The following is a 23,507-nucleotide window of genomic DNA, read 5'->3' as shown; positions in this document are numbered from 1 at the left end:
TTTAATAGTGATCTCGGTTGAGCCGGTCTCTAGTCTCATTGTTGCATCTAATTCCACTTCACTGCAAAAGTTTGTGGTATGCCTAAGCTGAAAATGACAAGCATCGAAATATTATTGTCGTGAATACATTACATGTATCCATATTTTTCGGCAGTTTCATACCTGATCTAAAATGTGTAATTTTTTTTCACCATTTAGCTTTCATAAATTGTTCGATTCAAGTATCTGTTAACTTTAGGTCTACAGATTGATACAGAATGCACAAGAAATATATTACTTATAGCACCAGTAGGGTATAGACTGGCCTCCTTGTTGAAAAGACAATGTGTCTGCAACCTAACTCAGGTCGAGTGATTATTAAAAGTAAACAAAGTCTGATCGTGATGAGCAGACTATCTAAGATCTCTAGGTAATTGCCGGCATAAAGTAGGCTATGTCACAGAGGTGTGTCACACATGTATTGTAGAGAGCTTATGTGAATCTGATTCTACACTTTTTGAAGTGATGAGAAATGATCACATACAACATATACAATTAACGTGCAAAATAGGGAGGAGATACCTGGGATTATTTGCTCAGTTTTCTTTTTGAAATATCAAGGAATGATTTTAGCCTAGTAGCTCGCAGCAAACGTCAGCTCTTTAGCGAGTCACGTTGGCGGCCTAAACTGTTTTGTCTATTTCATTGTAACGCATATAGATAAATTTTCTTGCTTGATTTGTGATATTTGTAAGGGTGTAGACACGCCGCTGGCCAGGAGTTTTTGGTGTGTAAATGAGATCTATCCTTTAAAGAGTTTCTCCCACGGATTGTTATGTGGAAGATCTCCCTAACCGCACTCCATCTTATACATAACGATGTACGCAAGATTTACGTGCAGAATTATTCGTAACGAACAATGGCGTCATGGGAGAACCACTTTGATTAGGATACCGTGCCTGGGCCTTACAACTGGGTGTTCGATGTATAATGAGATATACCCTATATTCAAAATGGGAGGCCTTAATACCAGTAGGATCCGTTACAAGACCAGTATCTGTTCTTATCTAAGTGCTTGAGGTAGATCTCTCACCTCATCACGGAAAGTAATTGGTCGGGAGCAAAGGGAGGGTACGATCTGAAGCAGTTGACTATTTAGCCTGTGGTCTGTAACATCAAGCATGCCTCTTTGCCTTTAAATTGAGGAATCGGTGAAACAAAGGAATTTAAGGGTGGGATTCGTTACTAATGTAGACTTACTGACCTGACAAATAAGGGTTTGGTGTATGATGATAAACAGCTTACATTTGAATAACTGGTGTATGGTGAAAAATATAGGAAAATGTTTAGGTTTATTAATTTGCAAAACCAGACTTCTTGACCGTACATTTGAGTGTTTGGTGTATTGTGGTGAGGGGGAAGGATTCGCCCCCTGATGTTGGAAAGCATGGTTTCGCTCAGTAGGATGACACTATTTTTTTCTTGACATTTGTAGGCATTTTTTCCATTTATATCAGAAAAAAATTACGTGTTTGATGATTAGAATTAGAAACAAAGGTTTTAATGTCACATTTTTGGAATTCATTTAAATTTAAGGCTCTAGCAAGCATTGTGCCTCTAAGGGCTCTAGCAATCATTGGCCTTTTCTCCGGCTCAATTAGGCCAGAATTTATTTGCCATCCGCAATTACTCCTGGATGTAGCTAAAACATTGACATTTGATCTTGGAAATTAAAATCACCTTAGGACTGGAAATGATCACTATTCCTGCATGCAAGGGTTAAAGTTTCCCTTTGTACACGTGGTTCTTATAAAGCAATATACAGTGCCACCTGAAATCCCCTTTTGTAGATTTTGGCTACAGTTTTGCACTGTAACATAGGCTTTCACTTTTAAAGCCATATTATTCTAGCACGGTGTCACCTGAAATCTTTCCTACAACACTCAAATTCAAATTCAAATATGATTATTTAACCAATAAATTTTACAAATTTAATAAATTTAATAGGTAGAGATGCAATAAGCACTTGAGTAGGCTGCGACCAATTAAATCAAAATGTTTATTACCTTACACAATGCATAGCAATTATGGCTCACCGATATAGGAACTCCCTAGATTCCTGTCACTGATAACGTATATGTTCCTTTTGTTGTAGTATTGTTCGCTATAGCCTTACATGCTAAGGTGATGACCATTTTAATTTGAAACATGAAGACCTCTTTTCCAAATCGCTATTAGTCCATTTATATGATTTGAAAGAAATTCAAAATATTTTTTTCTGCCACTTCTATGGCACTGATATTTTCAATTTTTTTCCACATTAAGTAATCATTATTTACCATGATTTCCTCTGAAAAACTGAAAATATTGAATTTTGGCACTTACCTCGTTTTGGAAAAGAGCTCTTCACATTCTCTCGTAATTACTCAGTTCATATTCAAAGTTACATGGATTTAACACAGATTCCGCTGCTTCCTTTGATTCTTATACCACTCATTCTTCTCTCTCTTAAAATAATTCCCGTTGTTATGGGCGCCTGTTTACACTTAGTGCGAATTAAAGTCGATGAGAGGGTCATAAAATATCGTCATAATTCCATTACCAGCGTTTTTCACCTCAACTTAACTTGTTAACCAGGAGAAAGTATAGGCCAATAAACGATAGAAATTTGACGTTCTCGGCAGACGAAGTTTGCTTCCAAGTACGTTACCGTCACCACTGCATGATACTAGGCCTGCCATGCCTGCCGGGCTTTTCGGGGATTTGCGGAACCGGTCCTCTTCCTTTCCCGCCCGTCGCCCTTCCCAGAACTTTCGTCTTCACCAACATCCTTTCCAAATGGTCGCCCTTCACAGATCTTTCGTCTTGACTTAGCCAAGAGGGGCAAAGCATGTCAAACTTTCATATGATAACACATTTTTCACTCGATGTTTCATTCAGATAAATCGGCCTGTAGGGATATATATCCCGACGTTTAGGTGAAAGATAGGATCTGAAGTTAGAGAGCTGAGCAAATTTGAATTGGCCTAAACCCCATGACATAATTACAGTGATTATGATAACATGTACAACATTAATAGTAGGGGAGCCAAGGCAATGAAATTTTGAGGGAGGTCGCATGGTCTCCTATAATTTTTTTGGATGTGTTTTCTGGTAGATATAATGATTCTACACAGGAAATGACTTGTTAAGATGTCCGCATTTCGTGCGAATAGCGTATTTATGGCCTCAAATCTAAAATATTGAACCCAATATTTTTAGCCAATAATTAGGGGTGGGGAAACAGAAACTGCCTCCTTTGCTGCCATCTTATGCCAGTCTAGAGAATATTCAATATCATCCTATAACTTGGTCGTAAAACTTGAATCAAACAAGAGTGATGTTCTTGGCTATATCCTTGTTTCCTCACGTCACCCAACCAGAAACTTTTCACACTTTCAACGTGAAAGTTGAACTTTGAACTTACTCAAAAAGTCATAAGTGATTTCCAACTTTGTGTTTATTTGAGGTGGGAATTGATCTCTGGTATATTTCCTTTGTTCCTTTTTTGTTGCTTGCAAATCAGAAATTGACTGAAATTACTAACGTGATTGTATCAGGCAAAAGAAGGCACAATGCTTTTAAACTCTCACAACTTGAAAGGATATCTTACTAAAAATAAAATTCACAAATTACAAAGCAAAGTGTAGGCTACCTCAGCAACTAAGACAACCGCATCTAGTATTTGCCACATGTGAAAAATTCTCCAAAAAAAATGGTTTATGTTACATGATTTAGGTCTGCTCTAATGTCTTGTTCGTCGAAATCTATTCAATTTTTTTCTAAAATCTGTCATTTCAAGTACAGTTGGATGAGATAATATATGACAGATGTGATGAATGCCTGTGAAAGCCAGCACCAAACTGTTGAGGGTTAGAGATGAGGAATCCTAGTTTGCAGTTCTCCGCAGTATCAATGTAGTTTCTAAGAAATCCATCATGTCCACAAATATCAGTCATAGCTTTGTTGTGGTTGGGGCTCTAGTAATTCTTCAAAAGCCTTTATAGCTTTAGTGGAATAGTGCTAAAGAATAGGTTGTCAACGGGTTTGAGTATTTTTTTGACACAGTTTAATTCAATTGATGAAATAAATAAGACAAAAGCTGCCACTCAAAGCAAAGTGGATGTAATTTCCCTCCCTAATTCACAGGAAATCTTGACTTCTCAGCGAGAGACAGCCTCAAATAAAAGATAAGAAGTATTTAGTAAGCTGTAAACTGAAGAAAAAAAATACACTAAAATCTTTGTAACTACAGTTTCATTTATCATCTATATATTAATACGGGAAGGGGGCTCAATAAAGTCGCACTTCGAGGCCGTTGTTCGCCCTGAAACTTCGCACAGGGCGAGATATAGTGCTATCCTGATGCAACGTAACATTAAATTTGCGATATCTTACTCGAAAAGTGTGTTTTGAAGCCTTTTTTCGCGTTTGCTGTCGGCAAACAATTCCATTTTGTTGGGATGTTCTTTTGGTTTTTTTTGGTTTTTTTCACATTTATGGTAAACGAACTACAGACCAATTCCGTAGCAGCCGCAGATTGCCCAGACAGGGCGCACGAGCCGCGAGGACCCGCAAACCATGCTCTCCGAGGGGAACGTTGTTGCCCTGTAAGGGGCCTCAACCAAGTAAAGTGTTTCCACCACCTGGGAACTCGCCTTTCATACAAGTAGTACTCACCCCCACATTACCCGATTTGACTTAATTTCAATATCCCTCACCCGGGCCGCGAGTTTTTTTTTACTGAACCTTTCGGGCAGTACACTGTACATTTGTACAGGAACTCTAAGCCAATCAGATGTCGAGTCAGACAAGGAGACTGGTTGCCCGTCCTAATTCATTTTTACATTAGGGCTTCTGCATATTAGCCTTGCAGGCGGTTTAGAGATGGCAAACATGGAGTCTGAAAAATTCATCAACAAACCCGTTGATCTTGCTGATATTGATAGTCTTAGGGTATATAGAGGGTATATAATTTAGTTACAGAGATGGAAATTATTATAACCTAGCTTGGCAGCTGGCAGGCATTGTCATGCATTAAGTCTGCACTGGGAACAATGGTGAATGGTGCACTTCACAGTGACATACCTGAAGCTGAAGCAACTCTCCCACAAGCCCACCTAGAAGGTTCACTGACATTGAAATAAGGATTTAATGGTCTAATGTGACATAAGAAAAAATATCCACTTCAAATAACAACACTTTCCCTTCCCCAGACACAGCAAAATTACTAAATCCAGAATGTCAACAAATACACATGTGTGCAAGCTGACGTCATTTAAAGTCGAACTCTGATTGGTTAGAGTCACTGTACAAATGTACACTGTACTGCCCGAAAGGTTCAGTAAAAAAAAACTCGCCCCCCAGTTTTTTTTTACTGAACCTTTCGGGCAGTACACTGTACATTTGTACAGGAACTTTAAGCCAATCATATGTCAACGTCAGACTGACGCCATCGACAGGAAAACTTTTCAATTTCATGGCGGGGATTTGCAAATATAATATGTCAATAAACCCGTTGATCTTGCTGATTTTAATATGATTTAGTTACAGAGATGGAAATTATTATTTGGCCGGCATTGACAAGCAATAGTCCTGACATTTTGTTGCCTGCTAACCTCTCTCCCACCAGCCCAGAATAGAGAAGGTCCACTGATAGTGATACTATCAGATAGGGCCACTGGCATTAAAAATAAGGAATTAATGGTCGAATGTGACATAAGAAAAAATCACTTAGGCCTAATTCTTCAGCATCAATGAAATCCACTTCAAATAACAACAATTTCCCTTCCCCAAACACAGCAAAATTACTAAGTCCAGAATGTCAACAAATACACGTGTGTGCAAGCTGACGTCATTCAAAGTCGTATTCTGATTGGTTAGAGTCGCTGTACAAATGTACAGTGTACTGCCCGAAAGGTTCAGTAAAAAAAAACTCGCACCCGGGCCTACCATTAGCATTCACCCCAGTGATACTACATTGTGCTGTCCCATGCCGTTGCCCAGGATGGGACGACCCCCCTCCCATTAAGGTTGATTTGGCTTCCCTTTCCCTACCCCTTTAGCCATGGTCCCCGTTTCCCATTTCCACTTAAACCAAACCCTGGCCCAGCAGACAGGTGGTCAGTCCGCTCCATCCATACCATGTGTTCGCCGGTGAAAATTCGCACACTCACACACGTTCAGCAGTACTGCATGACCAGTCAAGTCGTAGGGCCAAGTCCAGTATTGCAACTGTAATACATTCGCTGTACATTATATGTATATACATACATTATATGTACCACTAGGCGTCCCGACCGGGTTGGGCGGTTGTACGAATTTTATCGCGTTATGGTCCTTTTGTTATTACGCATTGTGGAAAGTCGTTTAAAGCGTATTTCACGTAACATTATGCCACAGAACACTTACTCGCTGCTGTTCATAGAAACTACTCTTGATTTAAGATTGATAATTTTCCTGCCTTATGAGACAAAGATATACTCCATATTTTCCTGAGCAGTGAGGACGAGTATTGACCTTGACCTCAGGGACCGCATAATAACTATGTCAAGTTGTATAAGACGCACTAACCCTGGAAAATGTTCATTTCAACAGTTATGCAGGAATATGTGAGGTCGCCACTATGCCAAGGTTGTATGTCCCACGAACATGACGAACGCTGTAAAATGCCTTCCAACTGAGTTAGGCTAAACATTCGACGTCGCCATTACGCCGAGGGATAAACATGTCCCCAATAACGCCCTTTTGTTTGCTAAAGTATATTTGATCGAAAACTAAATTTGTTGGAGCGAGATAGGGATACAAAACCTTTCTCTGTCTGAACAAAATCGTCTCATATTTACACTCATATCTACAACTAGGCTGGGGCCTACACTGAAAAGAAGGTGATGACATCCGTCTCAGGCATGTCAGGGAGCGCGGTAAAGTCCCTGGGTCGTGAAAACTCGACATCGACATACATGTAGGACAATTTTTTTTTATAATTTGGTGAATAATAAAGTACCTACGAAGACCAAGCTGGGACCTCTCCGTTGTAAACGGAAATGAATGGACCTTGGCCTATATTGTTGGCCCAAGGATTTGTTCACTGTGGGGTGCGAACCTAGTGATAACGCTGTGTATTGTCTGTAAAGTCCAAGGAAGGATCGCGACACTCAGATGGCAGCACATGTGTGCGAATGGAAAATAGCTATACTCAGACTGTGCGGCCACCTTGGAAGTGGTGTTCCCTCCCTTGGTACTTTACCCGAGGCTTACGTGATACGAGCTCTGCTCCCCCTATGGCAAAAAAGGAGTAAATAGCTGATTTAATAATGAAACTTGCTCCCTTTTGCGGAGGGGGCGGGCTAAGGGTCCTACGCATAGGCGTTCCCGCCGCGTTATCAGGACGTATAGTAGGCCTTGCACACTCTTTTACCGTGCAGTGAGTACACGTGTTGTACTGTCATGTTGTGTGTGTCCCGATAACGCTGGAAGAAGAAATTCGCTTTAAGATACGACGTCGCCATTATCCAAAGGTTAATGTACCAAATATGCAACGTCGATGCTAAGTCATTGGGAGTCAGATTCAGAGCCGGACCAAGGATTGAAATGAAATCTTAGCATTGAACTATGGACACTCGGTAGGCCCCTACTTATGGGAAGGTGAGGCTTGGTTTCTGAACAGTACATAACCGCCTTGTTGGAGGGAAAGTGACTTGGGCTTGTAGTGGCATGATCAGAGTGATGACGACATGCACACTAGCAGAGTGATGACGACAGCACACTAGCAGCCAACTTCGACGACTCGAAGCGTTTGACTGAACGCCTCTCGACACCAGAGAGTTTGCGGCCGGTTGATCCCGGTGTAATAGAATCTGATGCCCCCTGATATTAAATGCCCTCAACAATAGAACACGGCACCGTTCAATAGGACTCTAAAGAGACCAAGACCCTTAATCCGAAGACGAACAATACAGGCGGGCATCAGAAAAGGGAGGGCATTTGATTCTATCACACCGGTAAGAGCACACCTCATGTTCAGATCAGTAGCGTCTCTTCCGCTACTCTGGGCTGTCAAGACGCAAGCTGATTTGCAAAAGACCCGCCACTGACGCCAAGTCAGGCGCGCCGCCATCCGTTTACTGGCGTTCAAACGCGGTGACACGCGTCAAAAATCAAACTTATATTTCGGGTCGAGAAATGACGGAGCATGCCCAATTTCCAGTTACTTTTTTGTGACAATGTCTCATGGTCATGTGATGTGAATCTGGAAATTCACTTGACTATGAAATAACCTGAAGCGTTCTGTCACCATGCAAGGGCTGCATGAGTGCCAAGTCGTTGGACATTCAGGCTGTGGCGCTGGGTTGTGGTCTGCTTATTGTAATTCTTTCCGCATACACCGGTGGGAAGGACAGTTTTGCTTTTTTCCCGAAAATTAGCCAAGCATTCTTGCCACTTCCCAAGACAGTTGATTAGACAAATACGCACCACCAACCGGGTCTCAGATTCACATCAAGCCGGCTGGTGGCGATACTCGTGTCTTTGTATCTTAGAAAAGCCAAGGTTTTAAACCTTGCTACCATCAAGTTTCTACAGGGCCGAAGACCAGCAGGGATCTGGACAACATTCACAGACCAGGCGTTTTCTCGGTGATTCTAAAGCAAAGAAAAAATTCTTTCCTCATAGGATATTTCAGTACACATTCTCTCCTTCGCAGGAAATGAAATTGAACTCTTTCATGAGGAAATGAACTCGCTAACCCAGGACGATGATTCAACACTGAATCCAGACAACGTGGCTTCCTGCCTCTCCGACAGTCTGTCCCTCTCTGTTTACATACATGCATAGACCTACTTGAAATAGACACCGTTACGTAGGAGCTACATCAAATGACTACCGTAGGCAGCATAATCTGTCGGGGATGGGGTGGGGATTCCTGATTATGATTCCGATGCCCTGTCGGATATCTTTAATTCGATTATCAAGATCGACGCCCTTAGGCCCTAGAGTTCTGGTGGACGCATACTCCTTAACAGCTGACGGACAGGAGAGGAGATAGCGAGATAGGATCAGTACCATCTGGCCCCATCGTGCTGGCATGTGTGTTACGCGTCCTACTATGGCCAACAACAAACGCCCTTAGCGTAGAAATCGTAGTGGGATGCAAAGAGGAGGCTTGATTGAAATCCTCGGAAAGGCCAGCAGTTTCAACACGTATCTCCTTTTCACTGTTCTCAACTGTTGACTGTTGTACAAGCAGCTCTTGCTCCAGAATACAGTATAAAATAATAGTTGAGCAGTTAAAAATCATGACTAGAACTGACCCAGTGTCTTTACTAAAAATGAAATCAGAAGGAAGTGTTTTTTTTTAATAACTGATTGCGTTTATTAATCTACAAATCCTCGTTACATTTATTAACAAATGATTTCCCATGCATTATGATATACCCTGCCTAACATATAAATTTCTACAATGAACCCTGTGTTACCTCCATGTCTAGTGGCCCTATTCAGACTGTTACATGTTACTCTTTTCAATATGAACCGAAAAGCTTCTCATGGTCTTGTGCCTCAATGTGACCATTATTTGACATCTAAAATGCATTATATCTATTATTTTACATCTAAAATGCAACATACATACAATACACTAAATAGCGAAAAAAGCCGGAATAATAAAGCCTCCACAAGACCTTTTCTTTGAAAGGCTTCTAAATGATTTCGGTAGAATTAATCCCCCTGGTTAATGCAAAAGTGCGATCGGAAGATGATTCCCCAGCCACGCACAAAACGATCATATATACACTTGACAGGATTTCATGAAGTGAAAACCCCAACGGAAATGATCACTAATCCAATAACAGCAATAAAAAGACATCATATTTGACACTCGCCCCCATGAACAAACATTTGTTCCAGTGAGCACATTATGCTCCTTCATTTCACCGACTGGGATATCTGGTAACAATTGATGTACACTCATGGTCAAATGTTTATGGACACCAGTTATTGAACACTTTCTCAAAACGGCTGATCATCTTGAACCCAAATTTTCACCACTTGTGGAGAAACTTCTTGGCTATCGAATGATATCACACAAGTAGTTGATATCATGACCAATTGCATAACAAAGTTATTACATAATTTTGAGAGGCATCTTTTTTCACTTTTTTGTTGATGAATTTTTCGAAGCACTCTGGCATCATACGGATAACAATGATTAGACTTGCTGTGAAGAATTGTTTGGAAAACATGTTGATAGATCATGAAAAGTAATCAAAATTTGAGATGAGATTTTTTTCTGATTTTTCGATATATTCTGGTAGTACACATCCCTGAATGATTGGTGATTTTTTTCAACTAAGGGAACGTCTCAAAATTATGATTCGAAAACTTTGATACTTCCAAGTATCGGACTTTTCTCAGCAATATGATTTGATAGCTGGGCTAAATTGGTGCCAATCCGTATTTGGGTATGACCTCTCAATGATACGGTTGCAAAAAAAAACGAAAATATTAAAATACCGAAAATGTATCTCAAAGCCGAAATGAGATTTTCCAAAAGTTGTTCACAGAAAGTTTTAGCAATGTGTAAGGTATTATGTAGGCTAAATTTGGTTTTGAAAAATTTATTACCAAAGAAGTAAAAAAGATGCCTCTCAAAATTATGTAATAACTTTGTTATGCTATTGGTCTTAATATCAACTGTGATATCAGTCGATAGCCAAGAAGTTGTTCCACAAGTGGTGAAAACTTGGGTTCAAGAGGTTAGCCGTTTTTGAGAAAAGGTGCAATAATGGTGTCCATAAACTTTTGACCATGAGTGAACATCATCAAATAACACACACTAGCAATAATAGGTAAGAGTTAGCAATGACCCTTCTTACTTCAAAACAACGACCTCCAGATTACGAGCCCAGAATGCTGTTTCTTCTTTATGTCCTTGGGCAAGACACTTAGACCTAAGCTGACGGACCTTGGCGACTCAAAACCACAAGTTGGGCGGATTACACCCAGATACAATATTTGGCATAATTGAAAGTATATACCCCTCACAATTTTTGTTTGGCCTTTTCCATAATGGTGCTACAACCTTCACCTTATCTTTAATCAGATGTTGTACCTTACGTTTGATTTGCATTCGTGATCGTTGATTTAAGGTATGGTAGTTTTCAACAACTTTCTCAATATCAGCCTTTTGTGGCACCCTTTCATTTAGAATGCAAAGATAAAAGCATTCTTTATTATGCCTATGTCAGCATTCGACCATTTGACCCAGACCTTTTTACTCAGCATCTTTTTCATAGCCTGTGGCTTTGGGAGGGTCGTTTTAGGCAGTTTTGGCACTACTAATTAAGCTATCATTTTCAGAGTCAGTGCTTGTCTCAGAAGAATCTTCTTTATAATCCTCATCAACCACCGAGTCTTTACGCGTATCATCGCTTAGACTGTAAGTTGGTGTCTTTATACTCTTACCTTTTGGGTTTTGGCTGATGCCACTCATAGCCACACTTTGCTGACAGGATTTTGTGTCTAGAAAACCCCATTAAAAATTCTAATTAATCCATCTAATTAATCCATTGAATGACAGGATTTTGTGGGAGGTGAAAACCCGCTTTATAAAAAAAGTGTTTTAGAATAAATGTCGTTCAAAGAATAACCGTGTCTAATGATACACCAAACTTCAGAATGTAATATAACGCATGCATATGTAGCGCTGAGTATTACTCAGCTAAAACAAAGGATACATTTTCTGGTCAATGGTCCAGAAGAACCATGATGCTTCTCGATGATGATGATTATAATTAGCCTGGCACCCTATTTCAAAATGTAGATACTAATTTCATCTAGCTTTAAAAAAGTATTAAATCAATTCAAAAAATAATAGTCATCTCCTAATCAAAAAGGCAATTTCATGTAAAATGCAAACAGTGAGAGAGCAGTTGATTTCTTTCCTGGAGCCCATTATAATACATTGTTTTGGAAATGTCCGCTAACATTGAATACACTGTTATATGATATATATTGCCAAAATATCTTACACTCTGACACAAACATATTTAGAATTAAAGATTTTGCAATGGTGATCTTTCAAAACCACCATAATACGGGTTAGAATAACCGCTCTCGTCACTGTAAAACATCTGACGCATTCTTTCAGACTGGTGCTTTGAACATGTTTTGCATTTGCAGTGGGGTTGACATTTTGTTACAAACCGTTCATTGTGTCGTTTTGCATTTCGGTACTTTTGCTTAAAGTTGCGGTAACTGGGGCTAACACTTTTACATAAAGATGTCGGCAACTTGCACTTTCTGAAAAGATTTTCTACGGTGTCACAATAGTTGCTGCACAGAAGAGTATGCATCACTTTAAGATATGGCGCCATTTGTCCATTTTGAATTATAGGCATTAAATCACAAACTATTGACTCTTCTAACTGAAGATAACATATGATCTCTACAGTGAGATATAGCAAATTGTCATGAATCGGAATGGTAGTACCTTTATTCAGGCATGATATAAGACACTGAAATGCCTTCATATCAAATCGTTCGAAATTAAAATGAGAACATTTCCTTTTCAATAACATTCGAACTGCATTATCAGATGTGACTAAAACATTGTGAGCTATGGTGGGGGGCTCAATGGTAATAGCACCGTTGTCACCAAAGCTGAACACAAGCATATTTTCCATGTCTGGAACCTGTTTGATTTCTCTAAATTTCTCAATTATCCCGCATTCCCGCCCCCAGAGCCAGGAAAATATGCTTGTGCTGACAATAACCAATGCAGTTCACTGTGCATACAGAAATAATGAAAATAACTACAGAAAAGACATACACGTCAGAGATGTCCACCTAGCTCATGAGTCGAATTCGATCACGGTTTCATGAGCAAGGTGTCGACAATATACTCGAGAGAACTCGAATTCTATCACGGTTTCATGCCTTTAAAGAAACTATGTTTGGACGGATTTCCGTCACGAACAATACAACTTTCTTTGGCATGACTAAACGATTAAACCCCAGTGAAAATGTTCATACTCTAGACTATCTCAGGGATGTCCACCTAGCTCGTGAGCAAGGTGTCGACAATATACTCGAGAGAACTCGAATTCTATCACGGTTTCATGCCTTTAAAGAAACTATGTTTGGACGGATTGCCGTCACGAACAATGCAACTTTTTTTGGCATGACTAAACAATTAAACCCCAGTGAAAATGTTCATACTCTAGACTATCTCAGGGATGTCCACCTAGCTCGTGAGCAAGGTGTCGACAATACACTCGAGAGAACTCGAATTCTATCACGGTTTCATGCCTTTAAAGAAACTATGTTTGGACGGATTGCCGTCACGAACAATGCAACTTTCTTTGGCATGACTGAAAGATGGCAAAATACCAACAGTAGTCGGATTCATAAGTAAATGTCACTGCCCTTTCGGGTCACTGTGCAAAACCTACTGGGCCGATTTCTTCAAAGTTTGTTTTTTCTTGAATATAATTTCGGGACCCAACACAATTTTCAGGTTAGAGATTTGCAAATCACGAGGAAAAAATTGTCAACTTTGGAGCCCTTGGCCATTTTGGGGTAGGCCTGGACGGGCCCGATTTTTTTTTTAATGGATAGTTCCAAATGAAACTTGGCACCTTTGAAGATACACACGAAAAAAAAATTAACCTGAATGTGTCTGCAAAATGCATCCAGAAACAAGCAGTACAGAGGCGAAAATGTAAAAATCAATGCACTACGTCAATGTACACCAATACATACAAAAGAATTATTTCGTAACCATGGTTACTGAAATATGAAAATCCTCTTGGGTCTCGAAATTAGATTCAAAACCAAACTTTGAAGAAGTCGGCCCAGTAGTTTTGCACAGTGACCCAAAATGGCAGTGACATTTACTTATGCATCCGACTATAGACCAACTGGGAATCGATCTAGTTTTATGCATTCAAAGTAGCAAACATTTGGAAGGGGATTGAACTTAAGTGAAAATCATGATACAGCACATGTTAGGCGGATTACCACCACAGACAATATTTTGGCATAATTGAAAGTATATCCCTCACAATCTTTGCTTGGCCTTTTCCATAATGGTGCTAGTAACCTTCATCTTATTTTTAATCAGGTGTTGTACCTTACTTTTGATTTGCATCCACGATCGTTGCTTTAAGGTAGGGTAGTTTTCAACAACTTTCTCAATATCAGCCTTTCGTGGCACCCTTTCATTTAGAATGCAGCGCTTAAAAGCATTTTGTATTATGCCTATGTCAGTATTCGACCATTTTACCCAGACCTTTTTACTGGGAATCTTTTTCTGAGCCTGTGGCTTTGGGAGGACCTTTTTAGGCAGTTTTGGCACTACTAAGCTGTCATTCCCAGAGTCAGTGCTTGTTTCAGACGATTCTTCTTTATAATCTTCATCAATCGTCGAGTCATCACGCGTATCATCATCGCTTAGATTATAAGTTGGTGTCTTTATACTCTTACGTTTTGGGTGACGCCACTCTTTGCCACCCTCAGCCTTCGAGTCGCTGCTGTTAATCGAAGTATCTGGTGATTCATGAGTTTCTGCACCTCTCTTTACAACTTTCTTATTTGGCTTTAATGGTTTTTGCTTTCGTGTCTTTTTCCCCTCTCCGTCACCTTTGGGTCCAGCTTGGTCGTCGTCACTCTCATGCTGAGCTGGCATATTAATATCTGAAATGTAACAAATATTATTTTGAAGAGATGGCTAGATCAGAATTATCGACATTTGAGTGGATGTGGTAGCATCATCGACATTTGCGTTGTTGCAGCTGTAGAATTTATAAAACGTTTTACATATTTACATGTTGAACGATACATTGGTCTGTTCAAAGTTGTGTTGTTGTTGCTGTTGTTGTAAGGGGAAAATAACTTGATCATTACATCAGTCATTAAGTAACTGAAGAAAAATCCGGTCTGAACTCACCATCAATGTGAATATCATTTAGGGACTTCCCCTGGAAATTTCCCGCTGTCCCGTTTTCAATTGCTAACAGCACCTTCGACACCTTTGCCATCTCAATCGTTGATTCATGTAGCCTATACGAATCCTTGTGCACCTCTACAGTGTGGCCCAGGTGATTCCCCAACCACTCAAGTTCACCAGGCTTCAAACCAAGTATCTGAAAAAACAGATGGGATAATCATTTGCATTAGCATGCTAAGATGGTTAAGAAATGGGAAAGTGTTCGTAGTATGCTATATTTTGGGAGAGTTGACTAACGAAACAGCAATATGCGTGGTCCGCAAATGAACCATAATACAAAAGCAGTGTGATGTGCATGGGGGGGGGGGGGAATACGATTTTAACGGTAGGCATTATATCGTTAAACACTGATAAAATAAACCCCAGTATTTTGATGCTGCAAGCATTTAAATCCCCAGTACTTTGATGCAACCACTTAAATCTCAATGTCAGAGGTTCAAATCCCCTTCAACTCAATTGCAGATAATCACATGCTAACCAAGAACTCCACCAAAATGTTCGTCCATTCTAACTTTTCTCTTCTGTTATTGGAATGTCTGTTCAAGTGAAATCCATGATTTATGATTATTTACGATTTATGACAAGTATTTTCTCAAATGTCCATTACACACGTTATTCCAGTGACCTCCTATTTTAAATCTTCCTTACCTGGGTTACTGTCGCGGTGTATTTTCTTAGTCGAGTTGTCGAAATGAGATCCGGTCTTGTACACTCTGCGTCCTTGGCAAATCGATTGAGAACCTGTAAATAGGTAGGAGGGTTTTATATCCCGACCTCAACCGTGAAGAAGTTACCTCTTGACTAAGCAGGCAAAGAGAAGGGGGTCCCACGTCTAGTTTCAGGGGTCAAAACGGAGCCCGTAGAACGTGACGTACGGTTCATGAGAGTAATGGAGGCACGAAAAAAAGGTTCTCCCTGCAAAAGGGCTAATGTGAAGAGACTTGGAAGAAGAAAAAATCTGCAAGTCTTTTTTCAGGGCCTTGGTGGTGCTCAGTCATGGGTGTTACAATGATGGCATCAACGGAATGCGCATATAGCTTCCACTTCCAGTTTTACCTCACTTGTCTCATAAGTTTTTGTCAGGATTTTTAATTGATCAGGGAACGTTAAAATGGAACAATGTCTTCGATCAGAATACTGTTCCCCTTTAACATCTTCTCGAACTGATGCAACCTACCTTCCAGGGGGATAGATATGAATTAGACCCAGGCACGGCAAAGAAATATTGGCCTGCCACGTTGCATTGAGATCGTTTCTCCACCAACAATTCCATCGGTCTAACCCATTCTGGTTTGAGAAGCAAAGGGACCTTTCTGTTTCTCTTGCCTGGTAACTGCACCATGTCCAGGCTGAAATATGAATAAGTACCGATATTTCAACCACCTTAAATGGGACGAAGATGACATACCACACCCTTGTGCAATGGGATTTTCAGACTTAGCTTTCAATCACTCGTTTAAAGTCCACAAAACGTTTCCTCAATAGCCGTCTAATTGTTATTGTGTATAAAATAAATTAAGACCCACTTACCTTTCCAAGAGTCTTTGCTCCAACTGGGAGAGGGAGAGAAGTATATCTTCATTTCTATTTTCCTTCCAGTTTGGTCTGTTCGTGAAACAACCAACGACCATTTTTGCCACTTCCCCTCCTCGCCTTTTGTTGAACAAGGTAACGATGGAGAAGATACCTTCCGACAGTCTTCTCCACGAATTCTCAGAAGGGGATTTCCTCAGCTCATCTTCCAAAACAACAATACTTCTGTCAAGAAATGTTCGAAGCTTAAGCAAGTCCGCTGTCACTGGAATTAACTCTACTTTATTGTATTTCTTTTCTTTGAGGCTTTGGAGCGCGTGTGACGAAACCAGTTCTGTCCATTCAGCATTGAAAAGTTGGAAAAATACGTGTGCTTCATCCGATTTGTCCTTGTCCATGGTTCTCAATCCGATGCCATGTTTGATGAGCGCACATTTTTTAAGCGAGTGGCCCAGTTGTAGTCCGATTGATGGAGTGTTCAGAAGGCTCACCCCCGCCATTGTTGTTTCTTTGCTAACACAACAAAGATTTCGGGTAGCCTTGACAGCAGAATCAAAGTGTTCTCCGCAAATTATTTCAGATAGACCGATGAATGGATTGTCCCTAAGTTGACGAAACTCCTGCAAGAATCTCCCAAGAAGGCGCAAACGTTGTGTTATGACTTTTTGTCTCTTCACACCAATTTTGTTCAACAAAATTGCCCCCAGCTTCAGTATTAATGTGTCCTTTTTTATGATCGTTTTCACCACATTACTTCTCATCGGACTGATTATAACACTGTGTAGATCGGCAAAGTCAGCCGAGTTAGGGTCTCTTCCTGTTGTTGCAGCATCAAGAAAGATACGACTTTGAATTTTAATCGAGTGTCCCTTGTATCCGTTGGCGTTTTTGTCATTGTCGTCATCCTCATCCTCGTCATCACCATCGTCACCATCGTCATCTCGACTGTCATCATCATTACCACTTGATTTGGTGTTGAATTGGCAAACCCTTGCATGTCTCCATGCTTCATCTTCGTGAAGAAATGCAAGACAATGGATGCAAGGAATATATTCATTGGCATCTCGATGCTGTATTGGACGTCTTGCTACGATGAGTTCGCCTTCACCCTTTTGTAAAATCTTTACATTATGGTTGAAGTTTCCCTTTAACCTTATACGTTCCACTTCCTTCAGTTTAGTTTGCTTGTCAGTCAAATTGAAAATTCGAGCGACCTCAACCTCATCAACATGGCATTTTTCTAAATGCCTCGGGAACTTTGCCTTCAATTCACCACAGTAGAAACACGCCTGCCGTCTGTCATAGGGCCGATTTCCACCGTCCTTTTTCTGGTATGTTGGAACAGTCACTGAAAGAAAATGGAACAATTTCAATATGGAGTACTTAGAATATTTAAGGTGGAGTCACGTGGTTCCTTAATTCGTAGTGCAGGTGATGCATCAGAATATGCATATTTTTCTAGTGATGGAAGTTAGTCAGTACTAAGATGATGTTGGAACATGAACGGTCACATCTTGTTCACTGCCTACTATGGTGCAGTTGCGTTGAACGATGAACGTACCATTTAATTTCACTCGTTGACAAATTTGTGGTGGTGCTGCTGCTGCTACTATACGTGAAATAAGTTGTCTGAAATATAATTTGAAATCGGTCTGTACAAATTGTGTACCAACCTGATGGAAACTTCGAAGGCAGTTGCTTTGGTGATTTGTCCATTTCGAGTTTTCCAGATGTTATGGCACCCTTCTCTTCCACAGATGAATGGCGTCTACCATTAGTATCAAAACTGCCTTCCGAACAGGCTTCCGCCCTCAAATGGTCTAAATGGCTGACATTGACAAATAGTTCCGGGGCCAGGCATGGTTGTTTGTCATCATCCTTGAAAGAAATAGGCCTACAATGCATGATTCAGTAACTACCGAAAAACAAGAAAATGTCCGCATATCACTGTGTGGACTCAATGTTTTCATTTTGAGTAGATCGAATGCCACAGTATAACATCGGTGAAGTACACCTCAATTATCAATGATAGGACCAGTCATGTAGACTCATGTGCATGTGTACTGAGGACGTTCTCTTGTGTTGGGTCTGCATAGCTAAATGAAAAGTCCAGGTCTTCACATTGTGGTAGTTTCATTTAGGTTTTCTCCCCCCCCCCTGCGGCCCCTCGGCCACAACTTCCTTCACGTCACTGTTGCCCATCCCACTACTGTTATCCAACTCGAACATGCAATGAAAAATGTTTGAATTTACTTTGTTTGTGCTTTTTTTCCTTTCTTCCTTGGTTGTGGTGCTAATACTAATACCATCCTCTCCCTTGGATATGGTGCTGACATCATCTTCAGACATATCATCATAGCATGGTGCCTCAGACGCATTGCATTTGTTCTGCAAAATGTCATTAAAGATGACTAGATGGATTTTCTATGTAAATATTTCATGAAAGCTCCGAGAAAAGGTAGCAAAATAATTGAATTGGTGACAAGTTTTGGAAAGACATTGGGGAGATTCACTACTACCAACCCGAAGCACTGACTGCTCATGTGGGGGGGGGGGGGGGTAGTTAGCACCCCGACCCACTAAAATGCCTTTGAGAGATGAACGAATGTCCATAGTTACACGTTACACTTACAGTCAAATGGGTCAAACTCATCTGGACTCACCAAGTCGGTGTTAATGTATCCATCTTTCCTGGGTGGGTTGCTGCATTCCTCTTCAAATACATCATCACTTAACTCATCATCACTTGATTCATCTCGATCTATTTCTCCCCTGGTCGTATCATCAAAGGAATCTTGGGTGTTTTCCCCTCTGGACCCGGGCTCGCTATCGTCTTCATCTACCACTTCCATTGAGGTTGAATTACTACCATCATCAACCGAACATTCCATCATTGCATATATGCAACCTTCATTATCTGGAGATCGATGAACATAGTCCTCCGCGGCTGAACTTTCACTTATTACTTGGCGATTACAATCAAGTTGTTGTTCAATGACAGCTGGTATAGGAGTTCGCTCAGCCTGCAAAACATGAAAAATGAATATAAAAGTTGATACAGTAGGAAATAATCGCCAATCTGGTCCTACCCTTCACCCCTTCATTAAAATCAGATCACGACTTTGTCAATGAAATGCTAGCATAACAAGACCAAACCATCATGCAGACACATTGTGAGTGTGGCATTGTCACTACTTTTTAAGCGCCAGCATTATCATAATCCCCTGAGAACTCTTGATTGATCAACAACGAGGCCAGCAATTAAGTATTAGGTTGGTTAACCAGTGAAATGTTCACTCCAAAAACGACATGGGAAGAGGAGGGGCTAACCTGCATAGTTTTATCCTTTTCCTCTGCCATGAATGAGTTGACGATATCTTCTAACAACCCTTGACTTGATTTCACATCTCTGCTCATTTCGTCATCGGCACAGCCATATCCCTCCGTAAACGAGGATGATGTATCCGCATCATTTTCCATGAATATTGAACTGGTACCATTTCCTATCAACTCTGTGATATGGCCACCTTCATTTTGTGGTTGGTGCGCCTCCTCTGAAAAGTTAAGACTGCTTGGTTCCATGTGATTGCCTGGATGAGTTGACGGGGTAGATGTGACAACTGGCATGACTTGATGATCATCCTGTTAAAGTGAAGATGGAAAAGCATGATTTGATGCTAATCCTGGTCAAAATGACAAGAGTTATGGTAATGGAACTTGGGTCACTTGCCTCCTTTTGTAACACCTTGCTTTCTTTTCCGAAGCTAGTGTTGACAGAAGTTGGGGACAGTGATCTGAACGTACTGAGGGAGTTGTTGGACCCAAGGGCCATTGTTTGTGGTTTGCTTTATCGTACACTTATAGAAAGGTTCCTATTTTGGATACTCACCTCAAAATCAAATAGGCTATCTGGGCTAAGAGGAAGAACCAGACTCTCAGGGGTGAGGGGAAGCAGCATGGAATGCAGGAGGGCGTTATCTGGAAGAAATATTTGCAAAAGCATATTTAGTTTGTTCGCAAAAGCATAGTGGTGTTCTAAATCGTTTTTACCCCCGCCCATGACATTCACTATGAATTCCTTATGTAGATCTGTGATTACTTTGCAGCAGTTCAGCAAAATTTCCCAAGAATACCTGTCGAAGGGCTACTGACTATTCATGCAACCTATGAAAGTCATCAGTACCTAGCAATAAAGTCACCATAACGACTCTGGTTGGAAATGCATTAGATAAGAAGTGTTAGGCAAGACAATAACTGTACCTTTGGTATCTTCGCCTTCGGTTTCCTTGTCTCCTCTGCACATTCCATTTTGGCCAACCCCAGGTTTCGTGTTTCCAGGTATTCCTGATCGTTCATCTCCTGCTATTGTTGTTCCTTGGTCTACTTCTTCATTATGATCTACGTCCAGGTTTTGACCTCTTCCAAAACTTTCGTTTCCTGTTGCACTCATCCCATCAGCCAGCAAGGAATCATCACTGATTATAACCACATCTTTCTCATCAAGAGATGTTTCACTGAATAAAAAAACACCTTCCTCGTCAAGAGATGTTTCAATGTCATCATCTTTGATAATCATCGTGTCCGAGGCTTCGTCTTCCCCAATACCATACTCTCCAGTCTCCTCGCTTTCTCCCGCAGGGCAGACATTGCTTTGTTCCTCAACCACTTCCCCTGTCCGATGTAGCTCATCCTTCTCATCATCAGACGTGGCATATTCGATATATTTTTCCATGTCAGCATCACTTTCACAACTGTAGTGATATTCCATGACCTCATTTGCATGAATTACATTACCACTGACTTCGTCGTTTACATCTCCATAATAATGAGTTACCTCCCTGGCATCTGCATCGCTGTCTTCAACCAACTCCTCAACCGGCTGTAACTCATCACTGCAAATTATTCCGTCCGACTTTTTGCCTTCTTTAGCTTCAGGCCTTTTTTCATCTCTGTACTTATCAGCCTCATGTAGCCCATCTCCTTGGTTTTTGTGAACAAACGGGGATACTTGGCTCTGTACCGTGGGAGGCATACTTTGGGTTTCTCCCAATGGAACCGTGCCTTGTGCTGAGCTGGCTCCAATATAGGTATTTTTCCTTTCGATAGCATTACTGGTCTGTTTGGGTGGTGGTCTGACCTTTTTACCTGTAATGAATTTTCATGTGTTTATGAATACCAGGGAACGACCGATACTGCATGTAATCGCAACGATGCTGCTGATAGATGATATTGATGAGGTGAGGTGAGAGTGATATTTCAATTCGATGGTCTATCGTGTATATGCTTTAACGCGCATGAAGACTGATATGAGAATAGTCGAAAATGTAATTGGGGTTAAATTCATTCCCTCGAATTTCAAAGCTAATATCATCAACTACATAGGTGTTCATTATTTCTCCGTTTAGAAAAAAAGAGGTTGTTTATCTTTCGGTATCACTTGTTTATGCCGAATTATGATCGAAGAATTCATTTGTCTAAAACAGTGGTTTCCATATTCACGGCAAAGTGATTAGAATAAACAAAGAGTGAACCGCAATGTATATTTCTTAGGTTAAGCAACTTCTGTACACCCTGATGCCAGAGAATGCTGAGGAGTGTGGATCCGAGCAATCGGGACCTCATTCTATGATGACATACTTTCTCTTTTCTTAAAACTTTTGGAAATGTGTAGGAAGCAGTCCACTGTTTTGCATAGGCTGGGTTGCAGTTCTTCCGTCAATTGAATGTGAGTGTGTGATTGATTGAAAGGGCTGATTATATCATTAAGTAAGATGATTTATCAAACAAGTCAATGACATTTAGCAAAATATTGCTCTACTCACGTTTCCTAGCTTGCACAACAGCTGGTGTGCGAAACGCCACGGGGACCTGAGTAGTTTCACTGTGACCTGTAGGCATTGTAACAAACGGGGTTACTTGGCTCTGTGCCGTGGGAGGCATACTTTGGGATTCTTGCAATTGAGCCATGCCTTGTGCTGAGCTGGCTCCGATATGGGTCTTTTGCCTTTCGATAGCCATACTGGTCTGGTTGGGTGGTGGTCTGACCTTTTTACCTGTAATGAATTTGCATGTTTTTATGAATACAATGAAACGACTGCAACTGCATGTTATCACAACGATGTTGCTGATCGAGGTGATATTGACAGGACGAGGTGAGAATGATATGATTCTTTGTTATTAATTACTTATACATGAATGCTTACATGAAAATAGTCATCAATAAAATCGGGATTAAATTCATGCTTTCGAACTACAAAGTAAATTCAACACTCTGACGCCAGGGAATGCTGAGTAGTAAGGACTCGAACCATGGGATGCTGAGTAGTGTGGACTCGAACCATAGGATGCTAAGTAGTGTTGGAGCCGAACCATAGGATACTGAGTAAAGTTGACCCCAGGGAATGCTGAGTAGTGTAGACTCGAACCATGGGATGCTAAGTAGTGTGGACCCGAACCATAGGATACTGAGTAAAGTGGACCCCAGGGAATGCTGAGTAGTGTAGACTCGAACCATGGGATGCTAAGTAGTGTTTGACCCGAACCGTAGGATGCTTAGTAGAGTGGACCCGAGCAAAGGGATGCTGAGCAGTGCAGACCCGAGCAATGAAGACCTCATTCTCTAGGTACCTCTTTTGTTTTACTTAAAGCTTTAAAGAATGTGACTCTGTGTTTGTTCTGCTTTGAGCTGATCTGGATCTATAAATGTTTCCTTTACGTTTTATACTTAGACCGCAAGCCGGAAGGACCGACAGCATGAGACTGCCATTACTCGCAAGCCGGAAGGACCGACAACATGAGACTGCCATTAATCAACTAATCACTGAGATCACTCAAATGCGACGTGGCGACACAAAAAATCAAGACCACTGCTACTTACATTTTTTGGGCTGTATGGCTGTTGAACTCTCCATAGCCATGGTGACCTTTGAATTGCGAACCTGATCATTTG

General features: G+C 40.8%; 1 protein-coding gene across 1 annotated transcript; it reads right to left on the bottom strand.

The window, feature by feature from the left end:
* Positions 1-9,373: 9,373 nt before the first annotated feature.
* LOC135494558 (uncharacterized) lies at positions 9,374-23,503 on the bottom strand. The gene is made up of 13 exons (XM_064782647.1): positions 23,436-23,503; positions 22,381-22,611; positions 20,819-21,703; positions 20,448-20,536; positions 19,889-20,200; positions 19,222-19,581; positions 18,812-18,946; positions 18,232-18,436; positions 16,556-17,906; positions 16,203-16,374; positions 15,674-15,766; positions 14,966-15,161; positions 9,374-14,712 (listed from the first exon to the last, which is right to left on the bottom strand). The coding sequence occupies exons 1-13, from the start codon at positions 23,473-23,475 to the stop codon at positions 14,078-14,080; spliced, it is 4,704 nt and encodes a 1,567-aa protein (XP_064638717.1). The 5' UTR covers positions 23,476-23,503; the 3' UTR covers positions 9,374-14,077.
* Between the last annotated feature and the right edge of the window lie 4 nt (positions 23,504-23,507).

This window comes from Lineus longissimus, chromosome 10, assembly GCF_910592395.1.
Source record: "Lineus longissimus chromosome 10, tnLinLong1.2, whole genome shotgun sequence".
Taxonomy (NCBI): domain Eukaryota; kingdom Metazoa; phylum Nemertea; class Pilidiophora; order Heteronemertea; family Lineidae; genus Lineus; species Lineus longissimus.
This window is presented reverse-complemented; position numbering and strand designations above follow the sequence as displayed.

What these genes read in the sequence shown, in the direction of transcription:
- LOC135494558 (XM_064782647.1), bottom strand. Translation starts at nt 23,475, where the DNA reads ATGGCTATGGAGAGTTCAACAGCCATACAGCCCAAAAAAT. An exon ending in AGCCATACAGCCCAAAAAAT is followed by an intron (nt 22,612 to 23,435) that starts GTAAGTAGCAGT and finishes AATTCATTACAG; the next exon opens with GTAAAAAGGTCAGACCACCA. An exon ending in GCCTTCGAAGTTTCCATCAG is followed by an intron (nt 17,907 to 18,231) that starts GTTGGTACACAA and finishes ATTTTCTTTCAG; the next exon opens with TGACTGTTCCAACATACCAG.